The sequence below is a fragment of the Nomascus leucogenys genome, chromosome 1a (assembly GCF_006542625.1).
Source record: "Nomascus leucogenys isolate Asia chromosome 1a, Asia_NLE_v1, whole genome shotgun sequence".
Taxonomy (NCBI): Eukaryota; Metazoa; Chordata; class Mammalia; order Primates; family Hylobatidae; genus Nomascus; species Nomascus leucogenys.
Window position 1 is genome coordinate 39,306,841 of NC_044381.1, and position 22,515 is coordinate 39,329,355.

General features: G+C 41.7%; 1 protein-coding gene across 9 annotated transcripts in view; it reads right to left on the reverse strand.

Moving 5' to 3' along the window:
• AOPEP (aminopeptidase O (putative)) overlaps positions 1-22,515 on the reverse strand; it is a 361,345-nt gene that overhangs the window by 114,890 nt on the left and 223,940 nt on the right. For 8 of the 9 annotated variants that reach the window (XR_004027058.1, XR_004027063.1, XR_004027075.1 and 5 more), the window contains exons 8-10: positions 18,057-18,159; positions 17,322-17,429; positions 5,902-5,945 (exon numbers count right to left, since the gene is read on the reverse strand). Coding sequence is in view for 5 of the 9 variants with exons in the window: in XM_030800182.1 (XP_030656042.1) it covers positions 5,902-5,945; positions 17,322-17,429; positions 18,057-18,159 (255 nt within the window). In the remaining 4 variants the exon portion in view is untranslated. Of the gene's footprint in view, positions 1-5,901; positions 5,946-7,549; positions 7,614-17,321; positions 17,430-18,056; positions 18,160-22,515 lie in introns of those variants that run through there. The other variant, XM_030800527.1, reaches the window with a different exon arrangement.

The following is a 22,515-nucleotide window of genomic DNA, read 5'->3' on the forward strand; positions in this document are numbered from 1 at the left end:
TCATCTCTTTATGAAGTTAAAATAAATCAACAGGCTGGTGTGAAGACGGTGTTGCCCATGCCTGTGTTTGCTCGCTCAGCTGATTTCCAAGGTGGGGTGACAAGAATGGGGATTATTGGATGGATCTGCTAATTGTGCCTATCAACGTGTTGCCTGATCAAGAGAAATGTCTTCATCACTCTTGGCTCCTGTCTTCAGCTCTTGAGATCCTAAAGATCACGGTCTGTCAGTGCCTCTGAAGGGAAGCACACAGCCCCAGCAATTTTCACATGAACTAAATGACAGACTTAAAGAATTTGGAAGTGCAACTAGACAGAGGTAAGGCAGCGGAAACTGCAGAGCTCAGGGTCTGGAATGGAAAATGCCCTTTTCTGGAATTCAATTTACATCTGTGTCGATGTTTACATTTAGTTTACATGTTTAAATTCCCTCTCTACATGTGGGTGGATCTCAAAGCTGTGCACAGTTACTTATTTTCTTCCTTTTTTTTTTTTGAGACAGGGTCTCACTCTGTCTCCCAGGCTGGCGTGCAGTGGTGCAATCTCAGCTCATTGCAGCCTCAAACTCCTGGGCTCAAGCCATCCTCCCACCTCAGCCTCCCAAGTAGCTGAGACTACAGACACGTACCACCATGCAGGCTAATTTTTTGTATTTTTGGTAGAGATGGGATTTTACCATGTTGGCCAGGCTGGTCTCCAACTCCTAAGCTAAAAGTGATCTGCCCGCCTTGGCCTCCCAAAGTGCTGGGATTACAGGCATGAGCCATGGTGCCCAGCTGATTTATTTTCTTGATCAAAACAATTCATTTGTGCTTGGGTAGATAATAAAGATTGCTGAGGTCATACTTATAAAACGAGTACTGTGTAGCTCCGTGGGGGATGAAGAGTATTAGATTAAAACAAACACAGGAACATGCACACACAAACACAGTAACTGATGGGCAAGGAAAGAAGTGGCAGCTGTTACTAACACTGGAACACCAGGCAGCAAGGACACTGGCATAAGGCGTTCCACAGGGCTCTTTCACCAGGAGAGGCAGCTGCTCAGGATTTGTCTGAGTTTTCTTCTGAGCACTTTTAGTTTTATCTGACAGCATCTTTCTGCCTTCCAATGCTCGCCCCTTTCACTCCCTCTGCCCCATCCAGACTCCCCAAACACCTGCCCTCCTGCATTTCCACTGCTACTTCAGAGTGTGACTTAGTGGCTAAGAAAGAAAGGTCAGACTCAACTTTCACAACCAGTCAACCAAGTCTTTTCTGTGCCAACTCTAAAGTATGCCTTGGCCGTTCATTACTCTCAAACCCACCACCACGGTCACCGTCCCTGCCATAACTCCAGCTCTCCAGGTCTCTTGACTGAACCGCTCTATTGGTTTCTAATTGTTCTCCTGGCTTCCAGTCCTCTCCGCCCCCATCTCTCTGCCACACTGCCCTCGGCAGGTGTCTTTCCAATCTGTTGACGGCACTGCCTTCCTTAAGCCCGTTAGACGTACAGGTGCCTGAAGGCTCAGAGCTGGGACTGATGAGACCCTCTCTATGTCCCCAGGACTCTGAACCTCAGCAGAGCACTTCCTACATGGAGTAATAATGACTTGTTTCTGTTTCATCTTCAGTAGTAGGCTAGGAGCCTCCTAGGGCTACTCATGGGATTTATTTCTCTCGGTTCCCGTGTCCAGCCCAAAGCCTGGTATGGGAGATGCTCAATAGAGAATGTTGAGTAAATCAAAGCAAGAGAACAATGCAAAGGCAGTAAGGCCTAGAGAGTGCTGGCCCCTGAACACTGACAGACTGGTCTAATCTGAAAAACCTTGCCTCATCAGAACGGCTCACGTGCTTAACAGATGTGCCCAAGGATCAGTTTGCAACAGAGGCCAAAGATTAGAGGCTCCGGGGGGTAGGTGTGGGGCCTTTGGAGACCTAGATAAAATTGGTACAATATGTCGCATAACTAATAGGGTAAACAGTCTGTTTTAATAGCTGAACTAGATTCTGAGATTAGTTAGCAGGCAAAAAGATTTTGAATTTCAAAATACATTCTGGTATACCTGCTGAAATCAATTCATTGTAAAAATGAAATCTCCTTAGCTTTTAAGGAGATTTTTTTAAAAAGAAGCTTAAGCCTGCTAGACAAAACATGATCCTAACTGGGAGAGGTATCCTATCAAAAGGCATGTGATTGGTGATTGGGGGCCACCATTAAGACAGGGACACTGCTCTTAAGTTCCACAATTACAACAACAAAAGTCTCTTTGTGGGCTCAGTGTGCAGCCTCAATAAATATTCACAACGATAAAATCCAGGTTCCCCCAGAGCCAGAGTGCTCAGGGGCCATCCAAATGAACTCCATAACCTTATTAGGAAGAGGATTAAAAGAGAGACCTCCAAAACTAAAAATGCACTTTGTTGCTTCAGTGAAAATTACTATATTTATGCCCTAAGAAGTTCTTTTGAAAGAATGCATAGTCACCACTCAGAAACAGACATTGGTAACAGCCTAAGAAAGTAATACACCATTTCTATTAATTTTCTTTTTTTCTCGGTTTTAGTTCCTACGGAAACTGCTTCATTCTGTGAGAGGACCTGAAAAGTTATTCTGGGGTAGGTACGAAGAAAAGGAAAAAAATATATCCTGCAGGTAAACTGTCTTCTTGATCTTAACAGCCACATGTGATGGGATTTTTGCATGAAGAAATCCCATGTCTGTTTTGTTTTTTTTTTCAAGACAGTAAATCTGAAAACATTTCAGACCTCCCAAAACAAGCCACATTTCCTTTGAGCAGCCTCCTGAAACACTTAGACAAAGTTTTATCCAGGGAGACTGCGTGGGGCCTTGGAAACCTTGGCCAATTTCTAAGGCCCCACGCAATCTCCCTGGATAAGATTTCTTCAGCATCAAAAGGCATGAACATGAAAAGGTAGAAACAAAGAAATTTATCAAATATGGGTATGTTAATCCTTTATGATGCCTGGGTTGCTTTATGTGTGTGTATAATGGGCATAAAAACACAGTTAGTGAAGTAAGATCTAGTGTTTGATAGCACAGTCGGGAGTTTAAAGCTAACAATAGTTTGTTGCATTGTTCAAAATTGCTGGAAGAGAGGAAGTGAAATGTTCCCAACATAAAGAAGGGGTGGATGTCTGGGGTGACTGACGTCCCAGCTGCCCTGGTCTGATAATTCCACATGGTATGCATGCACCAAAATACTACACGCACCCACAAATACAGACCACTATTAAGTACTGAAAAACCTGACTAACAATAATACTTCCACTATTGAAGAAAGAATTTGGAGCCATTCTGAATGGAAGGTGAAAGGGAAGTTTACACAGAAAAAGCCAATAAAAACCCAATGCTTAGAACAAAACCTCCACGTCCTCATGAGCCCTGGATCCTCTCCTGAATCTGCATGTCATCTCCTGCACCTAGTCTGGTAGCATAAGCCCCGACACTGTACCCTGGAGACACCCAATTCACACTGCCTCTAAGACAGGCTCATCGACATGGAGCTTACTGGCCCTGCATGAATCTAAGTCTATGTCTGTGTCAAAGAATTCATTTCCACACTTGGAAATCTGTTCCATGCATAAAAACATAGCTAAAACCGTGGGTCAGAAATGAGGCAAGCAATGTTAACTCTTCTTCAAAGAAATGTTTAATTTCTCAAGATGCCTCCATTTAATGTTTGAATACCAATTTTGCTATTAGAAATTATGTTGGCCGGGCGTGGTGGCTCATGCCTGTAATCCCAGCACTTTGGGAAGCCGAGGTGGGCGGATCACGAGGTCAGGAGATCAAGACCATCCTGGCTAACACGGTGAAACCCCATCTCTACTAAAAATACAAAAAATTAGCTGGGTGTGGTGGCGGGCACCTATAATCCCAGCTACTCGGGAGGCTGAGGCAGAAGAATGGCTTGAACCCAGGAGGTGCAGCTTGCAGTGAGCCAAGATCGTGCCACTGCACTTCAGCCTGGGTGACAGAGTGAGACTCCGTCTCAAAAAAAGAAATAATGTTTCAGGGTATTCACTTTTTTTTTTTTTTCAAGACAAGAGTCTCGCTGTGTCGCCCAGGCTGGAGTGCAGTGGCGCAATCTCGGCTCACTGCAAGCTCCGCCTCCCGGGTTCACGCCATTCTCCTGCCTCAGCCTCTCTGAGTAGCTGGGACTACAGGCGCCCGCCACCACGCCCAGCTAATTTTTTGTATTTTTAGTAAAGACGGGGTTTCACCGTGGTCTCGATCTCCTGACCTCGTGATCCGCCCGCCTTGGCCTCCCAAAGTGCTGGGATTACAAGCGTGAGCCACCGCGCCCGGCCAGGGTATTCACTTTTTAACGCCTAAATCAAGAAAGGAAATTAGGAGAGGGTTGGAATGAACGTATTTTAACCCCAAACATTGGTTCTAAGACCCCTCTGCAAACCCTGTCAGTGGTCAGCCAGCCTAAAACTGGATACCTCCAAAAATGAGAATCTCCCTCCTTCCAGGGTAGTGAGCTGGTGCTGAGCAGTGTACTGAAAAAACACGGGCCAGATCCAGATGGGCCTAATTCCATCTATGCTGTTTTGCTTGCTGAGGGATCTTGGAGTCTCAGTTTCCCCATTTGTAACATAGTAGCTAAGAGCACAGGTTCTAGAGCCAGACTGCTTGGGCTAAAATCCCAGCCTGCCGCATACAGCTGTGAGATCCTGGGCAGCTTACTCAGCCTCTCAGTATCTTGGTCCTCTTGGTATAATCGGGATAAAAACATCATGGACCAAATAGTGTTGTTTTGAGGATTAAATGAGTGTCTGTATGTGCTCAACTTCAGTGTTGGCTTATAATAATCACTATCATGATGATGCTGAACAGCACTGTAGTAAGAGTTAAATGATTACTGTATCTTGATCCTGGATCCAGTGCCTGATACACAGATGATTATAATATCTACACCAATCATTAATTGAACACCTACTTTTAAAACATATGCTAGCTCCTTTAATCCTCTCTAAAACCCTGATAGGTTAAAAAACTAAAATTTGGGGGGATTATGTGACTTGCTCCAAATGTCATAGTTAAGAAGTGGCAATCCCAGCATTTTGGGAGGCCAAGGCGGATGGATCACTTGAGGTCAGGAGTTTGAGACCAGCCTGGCCAATATGGCGAAACCCCAACTCTACTAAAAATACAAAAATTAGTGGGGTGTGGTGGCACACCCCTGTAATCCCAGCACTCTGAGGGGCTGAGGCGGGCAGATCACCTGAGCTGAGGAGTTCAAGACCAGCCTGGCCAACATGGTGAAACCCTGACTCTACTAAAAATACAAAAATTAGGCGTCGTGGGTGCCTGCAGTCCCAGCTACTTGGGAGGCTGAGGCAGGAGAATCACCTGAACCTGGGAGGTGGAGTTTGCAGTGAACCGAGATCGTGCCACCACACTCCATCCTGGGTGACAGAGTGATACTCCATCTCAAAAAACAAACAAATGAAGTGGCAGAGCTGGGTTTAAAAATCTAGGAGAGCCTGATTTTACATCCCAAGCTCTTACTACTATACTACATTTTTTCTTTTAATTAAACAGTATTTCCTTGCATTAAGCCACATTAACTGGAGCTATCCTGAGTTTTCGAACCTTCCTCTCCTCCATTCTTTCCACAGCAGCGAAGGCCACAGATTGCGCTTGGCTTGCCTCCCATACCACTTTCGGGGCTCCTGACTTTGGGGATCTTCAGTCGTGCACACTGGCTCCCAATATCTACTGGGGCTCGTCCCAAAGTTTGGCTGATGATCCTGTACTCCCACTGGCAGAACTAGGTCCCTGCCTCTATTAGACAGAAAGACTGAGCTTTCTGGGCTGTGACAAGCCAACCAATGGCAATGTCATTTTTAACATTAAAACTGGGCTCTTAATTCCTAAATTGGTCCTTACCTTTTTTCTTCTGGAATGTTCTCCAGTAGCATTTGAAGGAAATCCTGGGATTAAAAAAAAGGAAAGCATTAAAGATGTCCATCAATAAATAACTCTTGCCTGGAACCATGCCAGAGGCTGAGTGCTCCCAGCTACTGACAGCTCACCTGCTAGAGAAGCTACACCTATGTTGACTTAATAGACTATAGACTCAATTTATTAATTTCCCAGGGTTTCAATCGAATCATTGAAAGAGATCTGTTTTGTAAAAACCAAGAACACATTAAAAAGTGGAATGTTTGTTATTCTGACCTAATCCAACACTCTATTTTTGTTTTGTGTTTAGCCATTTTCAAAAGGCTGGCCATCAAGTAAAGCATTATCCCTCTCTACTCCCCCATTGCCTCCAATTCCTGAACCTTCCCTAGAGATTCCTGTACTCCTAGAGGCTAGGAACTAACTGCAACTCTCTTGAGTTGCTCTACCAAATGGTAAAGATAAATATCAAGATGATAAATATGCCACCAAGGAACAAAGATGTCCACAACTCCAAGCACGGCTCACAAGCCCCTGCCTCCATCTGCAGCCTCTTCTCATGCCCTTGTACAAGTCCTCGGTCACTGGACATTTGAGATGTTTAGATGGTAAGTTTTTTAAACCTAAAGGCATGGCTTACACACACATACACACACATGCATTTTATTTTCCTTTACTATGGAAAATTTCAAGCACAATCAAAAGTAGACAAAACTTTCACATACCCATCAATGCACAGCCCATCCCGCCCTATCGACTTTCCCTCTTCCTGTGTTATTTAGAAGCAAGTCCCAAACATTACATAATTTCATCAATAAAGGTTTTAGTAAATATCTCTTATTTACTCTTAAAACATAACCACAAAACCATAAAGACCTAAAAAATTCGAATATGAATGTTCGTTTATATTTAATTTGTACTGTGAGTATTGTGACCCCCTTTTCCAGCCTATTTCATTATGGAATCTTGATTTGTTCTTAACTAGGGTTGTCAGATAAGAAGAGATGCCCAGTAAAATTGGGGGCATAATTACATTAAAAAATTATTTGCTATTAAACTGAAATTTGAATTTTACTGATTTTTCTGTTCTGTATTTTTATTTGCTAAGTGTGTAACCCTAGTGTCAACCTTTCCTCATCTGAAGATTTAATAAGATATACTTTGTATACTTGGGATAAATACAGAACATGAAACAAACAAGAACAATATTTAACTTTCTTGGAACTTGATGATATTGAGTAACAAGTAAGATCCATACTTGAAGTTTTTCTTTTAATAAATAGAAAATAATCTTTTAAAATGGGTCTGCCCAAACATGACAGACAAGAGTCACTCCAGACTAAGCCCTCCCAATAGAACCAAGTCTGCAAATACAGACTCCACACAGGACTCTGATGACACCCATTTAACTGCAGACTGAAGCCTCCCAATAGAACCAAGTCTGCAGATACAGACTTCACACAGGATTCTGATGATACCCATTTAACTGTGAGATAGAAGCAGTAGCACAGATCTTTGCGTTACAGAACAGTTAGAATTACAGAGGAATAGAAATCTGCAAACCATTTGTATGACGAGGTGTTCTTCTTCTATCATCACACAGAAATACAGCTACCACCACACTAGTGAAGCTGGCTGTCTGATTTCTACGTCTTCATGGGTGGTCACAGTCCATTTCTTCCAGAGACAAAGTCTCCCTATTAAGAGCATTAATGAAATATTTATTTCTTGTAATGTCTGTTCTCCTTCTGAGACTTTACTTGTTTATTGCTGTTTGACATGAAATAACAATACAAACAGTAATAAAACTAATGTTTAAAAAAATGGACTATGCAAAGAAAATGGGAGCGGGGGGACAACCCCAGACTGACTGATGCCTCACAGCTGAAGTCGTTCCTTGCACCTGCAGTGGATATATACAGAAAAATACCAAAGGAAACAAGAGCAGTATTTAGAATGCAAAGAATTATTTTTGCTTGAGGTTCTTAGTTGTCATTTTTATTACTTAAAAATTATTTTGAAAAAAAGTTGAATTACACATTTATCACAATCTAATATATTATTTTATAAATTTAATATCTTAATAGATAACTTTGTAGATTAATTTCTCACTGGCTTGTGGATAGGATTTTTGATTCGTAAAAGTCCAAGTCCTTGTAGGGGCCGGGTGCGGTGGCTCACGCCTGTAATCCCAGAACTTTGGGAGGCCAAGGCGGGCAGATCACGAGGTAAGGAGTTCGAGACCAGCCTGGCCAACATAGTGAAACCCGGTCTCTACTAAAAATACAAAAAATTAGCTGGGTGTGGTGGTGTGCACCTGTAATACCAGCTACTTGGGAGGCTGAGGCAGGAGAATTGCGTGAACCTGGGAGGCAGAGGTTGCAGTGAGCAGAGATCGCGCCATTACACTCCAGCCTGGGCGACAGTGCGAGACTCCATCTCAAAAAAAAAAAAAAAAAAAAAATCCAAGTACTTGTAATGATAACTTTTTACTAAGTTTACTTCATTATCTCCTTGTAGCCCATACTAATTTATCCTATATTTGCCTGGTAATTTATGCTCAATTATATGGGGGGAAATTACATTAACTCAATGACAACGGGGTGAATTTAACTGCATGAGAAGCAGGAAATTCAGAGTTAACCTTAATTCTGCCCTTTTGCATTTTCCAGTTACAACTGGATCCTTCTGTACAGGATTGCAGAGCACAAGTATCCAGAATTGGGTGTTGAGTTCAGGGTAAGCGCAGGAGGCCCCGGGAACCCTGCTTCGTGTTGAAGGAAGATGGTTGTCCTGCCTCCCAGTGGGCTGTGATCCTGGAGCACCTGCCTCTTCCTACCTCAGAGCTCAGGCTTGCAGGCAACAGAGCAGTAAGCTGGAGGCTGCCAGCAATGCTGGGGATGGCAGGCCCAGGGGATCGCAAAATCCTAACGCCTTGGGCATCTCTAAGACATGGGGCTGCATTCCCACAGGCTATGGGAATGTCTTTCTACAGCGTTCGATATTCTTCTGTTCTGTGTTCCATCCCATTCAAGACAGCTGGTCTCATCCAGGCAGTCTCTGTACCATCTATCAATGGAATTAACCCACTGGTCCTTCTTACTCCTGTCATAGATTCCGTCTTTAACCATGAAACACTAGTTTTCCTGTTTCTTTTCATAAATTGGCATATATCTCTAGAATGGACTTATGACAGAAGCTTTTTCCACTTTCTACAGCACAAGAAAATAAAAAGAAAAATGTCTCTTATGATTCTTCCTTTCTGCACCACCTCTTTTCAATTCTTTCATCTGTCTTCTTTCTTTCCTACAGTGTACTGGCAGTTTTGTGAAAGCAACTTACAAATCTTATTTGGACAAGGAGGACTTTTTTCATAGCTGATTCTAGAATCATCTGACAAAGTTAGCTAGCAACAAATAGTAGGGGCCCCAGTTTGTCACCTCTGCAGTGTGCCTGAAAACAAATTAAAACCAAAGCCCACCCCTACTCCCCAAATTCTATTGATAAAACAATAGATTTATTTGAATTTATGAAGGGGATGAAATTCTATCTGGACCCTTGGCAATGGTTACAAGCCCACACTCCAGTCAGAAAATACATTCCTTCAGAATTTTTTTTCATTTCCTACTCTCCTAATAATCTATATGCCCATCAGGTCTGTCGCATACAGCTTGTTTTGATTAACACCTAACAACACTAAATTAAGCACTACACATTTTTGAAAAACTAACACTGATTTTGGCACATGGCTAATTTGGTAACTATTTTTTAGTCCTGATGAAAGTATTCAACAGAAAGCAGGTACATGTAGATTCTACTGGATAAGCTGACACCGGCTTGACTATTACATGGGGCTAGCAATTGCTGTCAAGTATTTTATGAATAATTATCATCTTCATGGGGAAGGGATGGGAGGTAGTAGAGGCAAAACAAAATATTGAAGGAAGGACAGGATTGGCAAGATAAAAACTGAGAAGAAATGAAATTGTCAGGAAGAAGTTATTGTTACTCAAGAGAGGGCTTTTAGTGGGGGCTACAAAGATGATAATATTGGCCAGATGCGGTGGCTCACGCCTGTAATCCCAGCACTTTGGGAGGCCGAGGTGGGCGGATCATGAGGTCAGGAGGTCGAGACCATCCTGGCTAACACGGTGAAACCCCATTTCTACTAAAAAATACAAAAATTTAGCCAGGTGTGGTGGTGGGCGCCTATAATCCCAGCTACTCGGGAGGCTGAGGCAGGAGAATGGCGGGAGAATGGCGTGAACCCGGGAGGCGGAGCTTGCAGTGAGCCGAGATATCACCACTGCACTCCAGCCTGAGCAACAGAGTGAGCCTCCATCTCAAAAAAAAAAAAAAGAAAAAAGGAAAAAAAAAAGATAATATTGAAATGCTGGAGAGGGAGGGCATTTGGAAGGGAAAGGATTAAGATGTAAATTAGAAAAGGAAGAAGAACTTTAGGGACTTCTGAGTAAAGAAACTGGATCATAGACCTTCATCACCAATAACTAACTAGCAATTTACACAAAAACACAAACCATTAAAGTAATTAAAAACGTAACCAGCAGCATTCAAACAAGGACAGCCTCATGGCATAAACTTCAAGAAGATGCAACTAAGAAAGAAATCTAAGATTCAAACACAGCTTCTAACTCTCCCTCTGCACCGACCCCCAGCCTCATGCTTAGCAGTAGTAGCACAGGTGAACTGCACAAACCCTGCAAATTCTCACAAATATCCACACATTTGGGAAAAAATAGGATTATCTTTATCTGTCTTCTTTTTTCCTGTGGAGGGGCTGGAAGTGTTTTCTGGCAAGAGATGAGTAAAACGTGGGAAATAAACAACTGAGGATGACTCTCTTCGGTGAACTGCTCATGTTCTAGGGCTGTCACCTAAATTGGAGGAACAATATTAATTGAGAGGGAATTAATTAATGCAGTGGGAAAAAGCTGCACCCATATTAAGTCACAAGAATCTTGGCAGGGGACATTTAACAAGTTTTCAAGAGCAGCACAGCCACATTTTCCCAACAAAGGCTGTGTACAACTCCAGTGGAGCTTCTCTCCTCCTCCCCTCTACACATAACATCCAAGTTTCAAACTGTAGCTCAGAGGGAGAGAAAAACAGGCATAGGGTAAGTTGGAAAAGGAATCAAAGATAACGTTCCAATACATATGAGAATACACGAAAGGTCAGGAGAGTGCTACTCAAGCTGAGAATGAGCAAAAAGAAACGTATGGCAACCATGCAAACTAACACAACAACAACTCACATAGAGAGAAAGCAGCATAACACATAAAAGATAAGGAATCCCGCCTTGAAGAAAACATAATCCAAGGAACAGAAGAAAATGCTCCATGAATACTTTACACTATAAAATAAATTAACAGCTACAGAAAAAATAAGAACATAAATTTGGTAAAATGAAAGCTCAAAGGTAAGTTGACAAAACAACAAAATGAAATGAACGTAGAGATTTCATGGCAAAGGTAATAAATTAAGGACCAGTACAGGAGCACTAATAGAAATAGCAAGGAAAAGAACAGACATTAAGGAAAATAACACTAATAATAATGGGGTTGCTTCAGATTAATACAGGTCATGAAGAAGAAAAAGATAAATGCAATTGGAAAATAACAGGTATAGAGGACAAAGATGATATAACACAAGGAAAACTGGTAACCTTGAAATCCAGAACCCTGCAAGGGGGAAAAACAAATTCAAAAATACAATGAAGACATACTTATTGAAAGAAGAAAGAATAGAATCTAGGACTAAAAATAAAAATGCACACTATTTTTCCAGGGGGAAAAAAGATAGGAAACCATAGACACAAAGCCATTTCCTGATAAAATTACTAAACTTCAAAGATAAGGAAAGAATTCTTCTGTCATCTAAGAGGCAGAAAGGGGGAAAAGTAGGACGACTGCAAAAGTTTCCACAGCAGGATTTAATGCCAGAAAGCAGCTGAGCCATATCTAAAAGTTCTGAGGGCATGAAAATGTGACCCAAGAATATTATATCCAGTCAGTTTATAATTCAAATATAAAGACAACAGGCAAGAATTTTTTTTTTTTTTGAGACGGAGTCTCACTCTGTCACCCAGGCTGGAGTGCAGTGGCGCGATCTCGGCTCACTGCAAGCTCTGCCTCCCGGGTTCATGCCATTCTCCTGCCTCAGCCTCCCGAGTAGCTGGGACTACAGGCGCCCACCACCGCGCCCAGCTTATTTTTTGTATTTTTAGTAGAGACAGGGTTTCACCGTGTTAGCCAAGATGGTCTCGATCTCCTGACCTTGTGATCTGCCCACTTTGGCCTCCCAAAGTGCTGGGATTACAGGTGTGAGCCACCACGCCCGGCCCACAAGCATTCTTAAGCAGTAGGAACTCAGAAATCACAGAGCCTGTGAGTCTGCAACTTGAACACAAATTTGATAATGAAATTCAACCAGCAAAGAGCTGAATCAAAATAAAATATTCATGAAAAAGGTAAAATAACTGGTGGTAAATACTGAAATCCTTTAACAAGCCAAGATCACACAACTGTGAAAATTATGGTTATAGTCAATTTTGTAAATGAAATAAACCTTAATATATAAAAATAATAATTAAGAAAAATTTAGAATTAAGGGGAAAGTAGTTAAAGTACATAACTATTTAATTCCTCTTTTTTTTTTTTTTTTTTTTTCCCCTGAGATGGAGTCTCATTCTGTCCCAGGCTGGAGTGCAGTGGTGTGATCTCGCCTCACTGCAACCTCCGCCTCCTGGGTTCAAGCTATTCTCCTGCCTCAGCCTCCTGAGTAGTTGGGATTACAGGCACTCACCACCATGCCCGGCTAATTTTTGTATTTTTAGTAGAGATGGGGTTTCACCATGTTAGCCAGGCTGGTCTCGAACTCCTGACCTCATGATCCACCCGCTTCAGCCTCCCAAAGTGCTGGGATTACAGGCGTGAGCCACCATGCCCAGCCAATTCCTCATCTTTTACAGTAGTGAATAAACTGATGTTTTCTAAAAATGGAATATATTGGTAAAGGGAAAAAATAATTTCAACCTCTTAATTCTTTTATAATAATGTTTCTTAACCATAAAAAATTCTTTCAGAAAATAATCTTTCTTACACTTATCTTAAGTTCGGGAATTTATCTCCACTTTAGTTGCTTTTTCATTCATTAAATTGAAGTAAAAAAAAATTTAAAACATTTCATTAAAATGCACATATAATATAATCCTATTTTTATAAAATTATTTCTGTCCAGTGACATCAATGTCTGTATACACACATATACCATATATACATACATACACAGATACATGTATATATATCATGTATAACATATAAACATTGAGAGATAAATAGTATGATTTCCGGAATGTCATTCACACAATATTAATTATAGGTATTTCTGGGTGGTGGAATTTTGAGTAATGTTTCACATTCTTTGTACTTTTCTGCATTGCTTATAATTTTTTATGAGTATATGCCAGTTGGAAAAGCAATAATTTCCAAACTTAATACAAAGCTACAATAATCAAGACAATATGATACTAGCACAAGAATAGAAATAATGATTAATGGAATCAAATTGGGAGTCCAGAAGTGAATGCTTACATTAATGATCAACTAATTTTTGGCAAGGGTACCAAGGCAATTCAATGGAGGGAAAGAACCGTCTTTTTAACAAATGGTTTATGGGACAACTGGATATTCACATGCAAAAAAAAATTAAGTTGGACTGTAATCGTCACAATATATATAAAAATTAATTCATCACATCTGTAATCCCAGCATTTTGGGAGGCTGAGGTGGGTGGATCACGAGATCAGGAGATCGAGATCATCCTGGCTAACATGGTGAAACCCCATCTCTACTAAAAATACAAAAAATTAGCCGGGCGTGGTGGCCGGCGCCTATAGTCCCAGCTACTCCGGAGGCTGACGGAGGAGAATGGCGTGAACCCGGGAGGCGGAGCTTGCAGTGAGCTGAGATCGCGCCACTGCACTCCAGCCTGGGCGACAGAGTGAGACTCCGTCTCAAAAACACAAAACAAAACAAAAAAATACATTAATTCAAAACAGATCAGAGGACTAAATATAAGAGCTAATGCAATAAAACTCTTAAAAAAATATAGGAGTGAATCTTTGTGACCTTTAATGAAGCAACAGTTTCTTAGTTATGACACTTAAAGCACAATAAACCAAAGAGAAAATAGATACACTGGACTTCATCAAAATTAAAAACTTTTGTGCTATAAAGGACACCATCAAGAGAGTAAAAATACAAAACATAAAACAAAATATTTGAAAATCATATCTCTGATAAGGGACTTATATCCCAAATATATAAAGTACTCTTAAAACTCAATAATAAAAGACAATCAAAATTTTAAAATCAGCAAATAATCTGAACAAACATTTCTCCAAAGAAGAAATGGCCCATAATCACATAAAAGGTGCTCAAAATCATTAGCCATCACAGAATGCAAATCAAAACCATCATGAGCTATAATTTCACACCCACTAGGGTGGCAATAATAAAAAAATCCAGAGGGCATTAAGTGTTGGCAAGTGCGTGAAGAAACTGGAACCCTTGTGCATTTCTGGTGGGAATGTAAAATGGCACGGCCAATATGGAAACAGTACAATTTTTCAACAAGCTAAACATAGAATTATTGTATAACCCAGCAATTCCACTTCTGGGTATATACTGAAAATAACTGAAAGCAGGGACTTGAACAGATATTTTATTCACTAATGGTCACAGCAGCATTATTCACAATGGCCAAAAGATGAAAAAAATGCAAATGTTCATGAAAGAATTAACGGGTAAACAAAATGTGGTATATACATGCAATGGAGCATTCAGCTTTAAGAAGGGAAGAAATTCTGGTACATGCTGCAACATCGATGACCTCTGAAGACATTATGCTAAGTAAAGTAAGCCACATACAAAAGGACAAATGCTGTGTGGTTCCACTTACATGAGGTACCTAGAGGAGTCAAACTCATAGAGACAGAAAGTAGAATGGTGGTTGCTGGGGCTGGGGGAGGAAAGAATGGAGGGTTATCATGATGAAATATTAATGGTATGGGAGATGGATGGTGGTAATGATTGCACAAAAATGTGAATGTACTTAATGCCACTGAACTGTGAACTTAAAAATGGCTAAAATGGTAAATTTTGTTTTATATATTTTATCACAATTAAATGAAAATTAAAATAAAAAAGAATGAAGTACTGATACATGCTCTATGAACCTTGAAAACATTATGTTAAGAAAGCCAGACACAAAAGGTCTCAAAGTATATGATTCTTTTATATGAAATGTCCAGAATAGGCAAATCCATAGAGACAGAAAGTGGACTAGTGGTTATGTAGGGCTGGGGGAGTAAAAATGGGGAAATGACTGCTAATGATTTCTTCTGGGTTTGATGAATATGTACTAAAATTAGATAATGATGATGGTTGAACAATCTTGTGAATATACCAAAAACCACTGACTTGTAGACTTTCAAAGGGTTAACTTTATGGTATGTGAATTTTATCTCAATAAAGTTGCTATGAAGAAACAATGAAGTTATTCAAAAGAGATAAACAGGTTGGGTGTGGTGGCTCACACCTGTAATCCCAGGACTTTGGGAGGCTGAGGTGGGCAGATCACCTGAGGTCAGAAGTTCAAGACCAGCCTGGCCAACATGGTGAAACCCCATCTCTACTACAAATACAAAAATTAGCAGGGTGTCATGGCAGGTGCCTGTAATCCCAGCTACTTGGGAGGCTGAGGCAGGAGAATGGCTTGAATCTGGGAGGTGGAGGTTGCAGTGAGCCGAGATCACACCACTGCACTCCAGCCTAGGCAACAGAATGAGAATCTGTCTCCAACAACAAAAAAACAACAAAAAAGAGAGAAGCAAACGAAGAACTCAACAGTTTGGTTAAGAGAGCAGTAAGAGGCCGGGCGCGGTGGCTCACGCTTGTAATCCCAGCACTTTGGGAGGCCGAGGCGAGCGGATCACGAGGTCAGGAGATCGAGACCACGGTGAAACCCTGTCTCTACTAAAAATACAAAAAAATTAGCCGGGCGTGGTGGCGGGCGCCTGTAGTCCCAGCTACTCGGATAGGCTGAGGCAGGAGAATGGCGTGAACCCGGGAGGCAGAGCTTGCAGTGAGCCGAGATTGCGCCACTGCACTCCAGCCTGGGCGACAGCGAGACTCCGTCTCAAAAAAAAAAAAAAAAAAAAAAAGAGAGCAGTAAGAGTTCCATGGAAAGTGAAAATCAAAACCTCCAAAGTCATGGTAAATACAATGCACTTATTTAACACTGCAGTCTCTTGGTGAGAAGCGGCTTTAAGCAGTAGGAATTTGTACTAATCAGTCAACCAAGCATGTAAAACTTCTGAACCAGTTTTTGAATTGCCTTTCCAAATATATGCTTAGGGAGGATTTTCCCCACACCCAATACAAAAATAAAAAGAACATAGAGGAACAGCCATCCGGTCTTGTTACGCTCATGTGATTCTTCCATCTGTGTTCAAATTATACGTGCACATCCTTTACGTCTAACATTGTAGATAATGAGACTCACAGCTGTATATGAGCACAATTATCAAATATGAAAAAGGTCCATTAGTCCAATCTATGCTAAGGATGCATCACCTATTTTCTATTAGTTATGAGTGTCATTTTTCAGAGCCTGCCACTCCTTGTTAACTTCCTTGCTATGTGCTGCTTGACCCCATACCCATACAAGCTGACAGGGTCTCTCGCTGATAGTTTTGTGGCCAGGCTGTCTGTATATTTCAGTGTATCTTGTTATTAATCTATTGATCAAATATTTATGGAGTACCTACTGTGTGCCAATCATGCTAAGTACTGGTGAAATAGAATGGTCTGGCCTTGTTGGGCATATACGTAGAGTAGAGGAAAGCGAAAAGAAACAAATAGCCCCATAATGAAAACATAATTACAGACAATGGCAATGACAATGAAGGCAATGGAAAGGGCAAAGGGGTGGGACACGTGGGCCTGGATGCAGATCTGTTTAGCCGGGTGACTTGGAGGCTGTGGCATTCAAACTGAAACTAGAAGGTAAGAAGAAGGCAGTCTTCCAAAGATAATTCCAGGTAAAGGGAACGGCAGGATTGTTTTATTTTTGTCTTTAAGGTCACTTAAACTATCACTGTGTACGAGACAGCTTTGGGTTACAGTTTATTTCAAAACTACAGAGAGATCACCTTCCTTGAAGCAACCCTTTCTTTGTGTCCATTTCATTAACTTCCTATTTTTCCCGCTGCATTAAATGGGAAACCTTTTCCCTACTCTTTAATACTGGCATAATCTAATCTTCACGTGCCATACCCCCTCCAATCCTACATCATGGACTCATGAGGACCCATAAATTACCTGGGAAAGAATCAGCTGTCCATGAAATGTGTGCACAAATTTTCTTAAAAATGAAAAATAGGTTTCATCTCCAAGTCTTTTGCTAAGAAACCGAAGAAGGAAGTAGCCCTAGAAGAGAGAAAGAAGAGAGAGAAAAAGAGGCCTGCCATGAGTTCATAAAGAAATGGTTATATAATAGCTCTACCTAACCCACAGTGCACTTGTGCATCTAGAATGTGCTGTCCTACCTGTCCCTGGCTGCCCTTTCCATTTTCACCAGGAAGGCGTGGCCTGGAAATTAATTAGTTCTCAACTCCTTTGTTAATGTTGTCATCATTTCTGTTTGGACTTGGTTCACATGAAGCCTGGTTGTGCATCGCAGATGAAAAGAGAAGAGAGATCCAGCTCTTCTCTACTCCAGCTACCAAGAAAGGCCTTTACAACAGAAAACACTTCCTTCTCACCCATGTCTTTCAGTCGGAACCTGACAGCAATGTGAGAGTTCTGCTCCTCAGGTGGGGAGAACAGAGGTACAGGGCAGGGAATATTTCAGCCTTTGTTCATTCAGTCTTTCCTAACTTGGTCTCCTTTTTTGGGCATGAAGTGCTTTAATTACTGAACGCTCAGATATCTGGCCAGTCAGATATCATTACAGTATTTTCGCCTCAGTCTTGTTACTAATCATCATTGTTTAATTGTGTGGCCTAAAAAGTGCTGCAACACAATCACTGGCTTCTGCAACTGACATATGCTTACCTTTAAATAATGCACCTGCATGAAGATCTTCTCTGGATTAAGTCCATGCTTGATAACAGATGCTCCTGAGTCACTTGTGTGGCCAGTTTTGTCTTTACTGGGTCTAAAATGATTCAGTGACAATTTATTTAAGTATAGCACATTCTTAAGTAATTAGGTCATAATAGCATCTTATTTGTTATTTTCAGAGTTGCTCAATATCATCCTGATTCTATTCAATAGTACCAAGTATAATTTAGAACAGTTTGTATTACATACTCATCTACTGAATAAGGAGGGATTTATCTTTGGGTTGGGAACCTGAAGTTGGCTATTGGCAAATATTTTACATCAATTTATCCAAAATTAAAGCCTGCCAGACCCTCAAGGGATCTAAGCTCTACTATAAATTATCTAAGAACATATACCCTTTTTTGATGACAGACTGGGAAATGCAATGGAAAATGAAGCTTTACTTGGAAAAGTAAAGAACTTATATCTCTTCCCAAAAATTTTGAAAGCCTCAATGTTATCCACTTCTCTGGATTTGCATTTAGTAATTAAGGCTCCTTTAATAAATATTTGTACTTTCCACCCATATTAGAATTACAAAAAAAGGTCATAGAAGCTCATGTTTTTAGAACAGGTGGGGACATCAATAATCACATACTTCAACTTCCTCATTTCACACGAGGTAAACTGAGGCACACAGACATTAGGTCTACACTAGTTTGTCCAACCCACAGCCCATCCGTGGGCCACATGTGGCCCAAGATTACTTTGAATGCAGCCCAACACAAATTCATAAACTTCTCAAAACATTACGAGATTTTTTTGCAATTTTTTTCTTAGCTTATCAGCTGTAGTTAGTGTTAGTGTATTTTATATATGGCCTGAGACAATTCTTCTTCTTCCAACGTGGCCCAGGGAAGCCAAAAGATTGGACTGGACAGTCATGGTCCACTCAAAGTCTTTTTTTTTTCTTCGAGTCAGGGTTTCACTCCCATCACCCAGGCTGGAGTGCAATGCTGCGATCTCGGCTCACTGCAACCTCTGCCTCCTGAGCTCAAATGATCCTTCTGATTCAGCCTCCCAAGTAGCTGGGATTACAGAAGCCTGCCACTGTACCCAGCTAATTTTTGTATTTTTTGTAGAGATGGGGTTTCACCATGTTGGCCAGGCTGGTCTCGAACTCCTGAGCTCAAGCCATCCATCCACCTCAGCCTCCCAAAGTGGGATTACAGGTGTGAGCCACCACGCCCAGCCTTATGCCTTGTTCTGATTTGTAGTGACATTAGGACTGAAACCAGTGACTCCTTATTATCCATGAAGATCTTTTCCACTGTGCTCTATGGCTTTAAAATTTTAAATATTTTAAATAAAATACAACAGATCCTTTGGGCCATCTAGTATGTTACAGCATAGCTTCAACAGCTGAATCAAAATAAGTGAGGAGGTATTTACAGCTTCTGGCTGTTCTAAAACCGGCCACTCACTGGATCAACACTGAGGAGCGTTGTGTTGAGGTGAAGGAAGGCAAGGAACCACGAGAGGGTTGGTGCATCAGAAAAGCAAGGGGTTATTTTAAAAGGTAGTGTGGTGGTGCAGAAGGTATGCAGCCTTTGGAATATGAGACCTAGTTTAGACTAGCAGCCTTACTTCTTACTACCTGTTACTTACTAGCCTTCATTTACTCACTTGCAAAATGGGAATAATCCTACCTACCTTCCCTGATCCTGCGGAGAATAACTGAAATAATACATTGCAAAGCCCCTAGCAAGGGCCAGGGATACAGAAATTACCTAATAAACTTAATAAAATATTCCGTTTTAGCAAACAGGATCCCTGATTAAGTCTTAGCTGAATATTCTGGGGCGTTATCCCAGCAGACACAAGGCACAGAATCAGCAGATACCTAAAGGAAAGATGATGATGAAAACCATCAGAGCTAACTGCATACTTTTCATTTTTCTGCTTGATCCCTGACTTACCTACATGCCCACACTTGTAAGAGTAACTAATCCATTTCATCTTCATTTAAGACTCCCCTGAAAAGAATCAGCTTTTTTCACTGCTCTCAGGTTTGTCCTACCATGCAATGTTTTTGTAAGAAAGCCACACTAGCTTTGATAAGGAAAGCCCATCACCCACTGTCTGGGGGAAGGGAGACTTCTCAAGAGTCAGTCTGAACTCAAACTAGGTTGCCCAGCCCTAAGACAGGCAGAGTTGCCGTGTGTCTTTTTTGCCCTTGAGCCCTGAATTGAGACTGCTCGAAGGGGAGGAACACAGAAGAATGATGTAAATCTCTGCTCAGAAGGCTGGCTTCCAGGTTCCAGTTCCCAATGACGCCTTCAGTTGCTGTTTTTTCCTTTGCCTAAAAATGTCCTTCCCGAAAGCATCCCTCTCTAACTCTCTTCTTCCATCCTCTCCAAATGAAGAAGTGCTCAAGAAAATTCTTCCTGCTGACAGCATTCAAAGCCAACATACAAGTCCCCAAGAGATTCCTTTGACAGCAGCTTGGTGCTGGAGAGGGCAGTGCACAGGCGAGCTTTGCAAGAAATCAGAGGGGGTGGTTTCTAGGAGGAAAAGACACTCCATGAATGGAAACAGGAAACTTCCATCTCTGTGCTACTCTGGTTCTCACAATGCTACTAATACCAGGTCTGTGTAGAGAGACAAAGTACAGGAGAAAGCAGATGAACTACAGCCACACGCAGTAACACAGATGACTCTCACAGGTCAGCCACAGAAGTCAGGTCCACGAAGTGCACATACACATGTACAAGTCGATGTCAATGAAACCCAAGAACAGGCAAAACTGACCTACGGGGACAGAGATCAGAATAATGGTCACCTTGGGAGGGAGTGTTGACAGAGGGCAGAGAAATAGGAAGGTTTCTGAGATGTTGGGAATGTTCTATAGATTGATCTGAATGTACTTTCATGCGGATAAATCATAAAAATCCTTTGAGCCATCTAGCAAAGACTTGTGCACTTTAATGTATCTATGTTATGTTTCATTTAAAAACTTAAGCGATGCACGTACATGAAACAGCATACACTTGTGAGCAGGAAAGGCCATCAGTCTAGAAAAGGGGCTTTGCCACTCATGTGCCACTAGAACATGACTAGGATGAATTAAGCCCTATGCACCTGAGGACCAATGCAAAATTTTTTTCTAAATGACAGTGTGAGAGACAGGAAGGGCTGTGGCAAATCCAACTGATCGGTCTACTCCCATTCTCATTTGCCTTCTTCCTTGCCACTTGTATGACTGAATCTGAAAAGCTAATGCTCATTTTCTAAGTGTCCCTTGCAGCTGTGGCACTTAGTCCAGGCCAAAATGAAAAAAGCAGATGTCTGCTGTGATTGCATGCTGGTGTGGGGTTCTGGGAAAGCTTTTGCTTTCCTTATAAAGGGGGAAAATGTGACTGCTACCGCACCTCTTCCCCACAAGCCTGGTGGATGGAGCGGTGATGGCCATCTTGCAACCATGAGGCAGCAAACCAGGATTCTGTGGAGAGCAGAATGGACTGAAGGAAGGCAAACAGCCTTTACTAGCATCATGCTGCTCCTGGCCAGCCTGGGGCTGCCTGCCTTCTGACTTTTTATTGTGTGTGAAAGATAACTATCATTTGTTTAAGTCAACCATTGCTTTATTGCTGCAATAATTGTAGCCAGATTCGTTTCTAACTGGACTAGTACTAACAGCTAACGTTTCCTGGTTATCCTCTGTGCCAGGTACTCTGCCAAGCTCTTCTTATTGTGCATCACACCCTCTTCCCTCATAAGATCCTGATGAGGCCAGATCCTGATTATGCCCATTTAAAAGCTAAAGAAAGTGAGTCCTAGAAAAGACCACAAAACTGGTTAGTGGCAGAGTCAAGGTAAGAACCAGGTCCACAGAACACCAAAGTCCTTGCTACACTCTGGGGCCTCCCCAAGATCCAGGTCCCCATCTTGGCTGTGCCAAGTACTAAGTGGAGAACTTTAGAGGAATTGCTTACCCTCCCTGAAGCTCAGCTTCCTCACCTGTAAAGTCTGCATGAGGCTCAGGTCATGTGGAAGCATTCCATAAAAGCAAAAGTGTTCAGTATCTCTTAGACATTACACTCTGGTGTTTATTTCTTTGGCTGGAATACATGGAATGTGAGAGATCAAGTTACCAAGGTCGTCTGGGCTCAAATGCCCTTGGTTTCTGTTGTACTTGGCACCAAATGCAATAACTGAGATTGACGTGCCCTTTCCCTTCCCCACGCCTTCCTTTTCCACCGCAACCACAGAGGCGATGTGGATATTTAAAGAGTGGGCAGGTGGCAGTGATATTTGATACATAATGATTTGATTTGGAATCGGGCCTCCTGAAGAAAGGTCCAATCCTGCAGGATAACCCCAAGGGTGGGATTTGGGAAAATGCCTCTGAACAGTCCTCTGGCATGTCAGCTGGGTCTGAACACCCACCCGCTGCTCTGCCCCCACC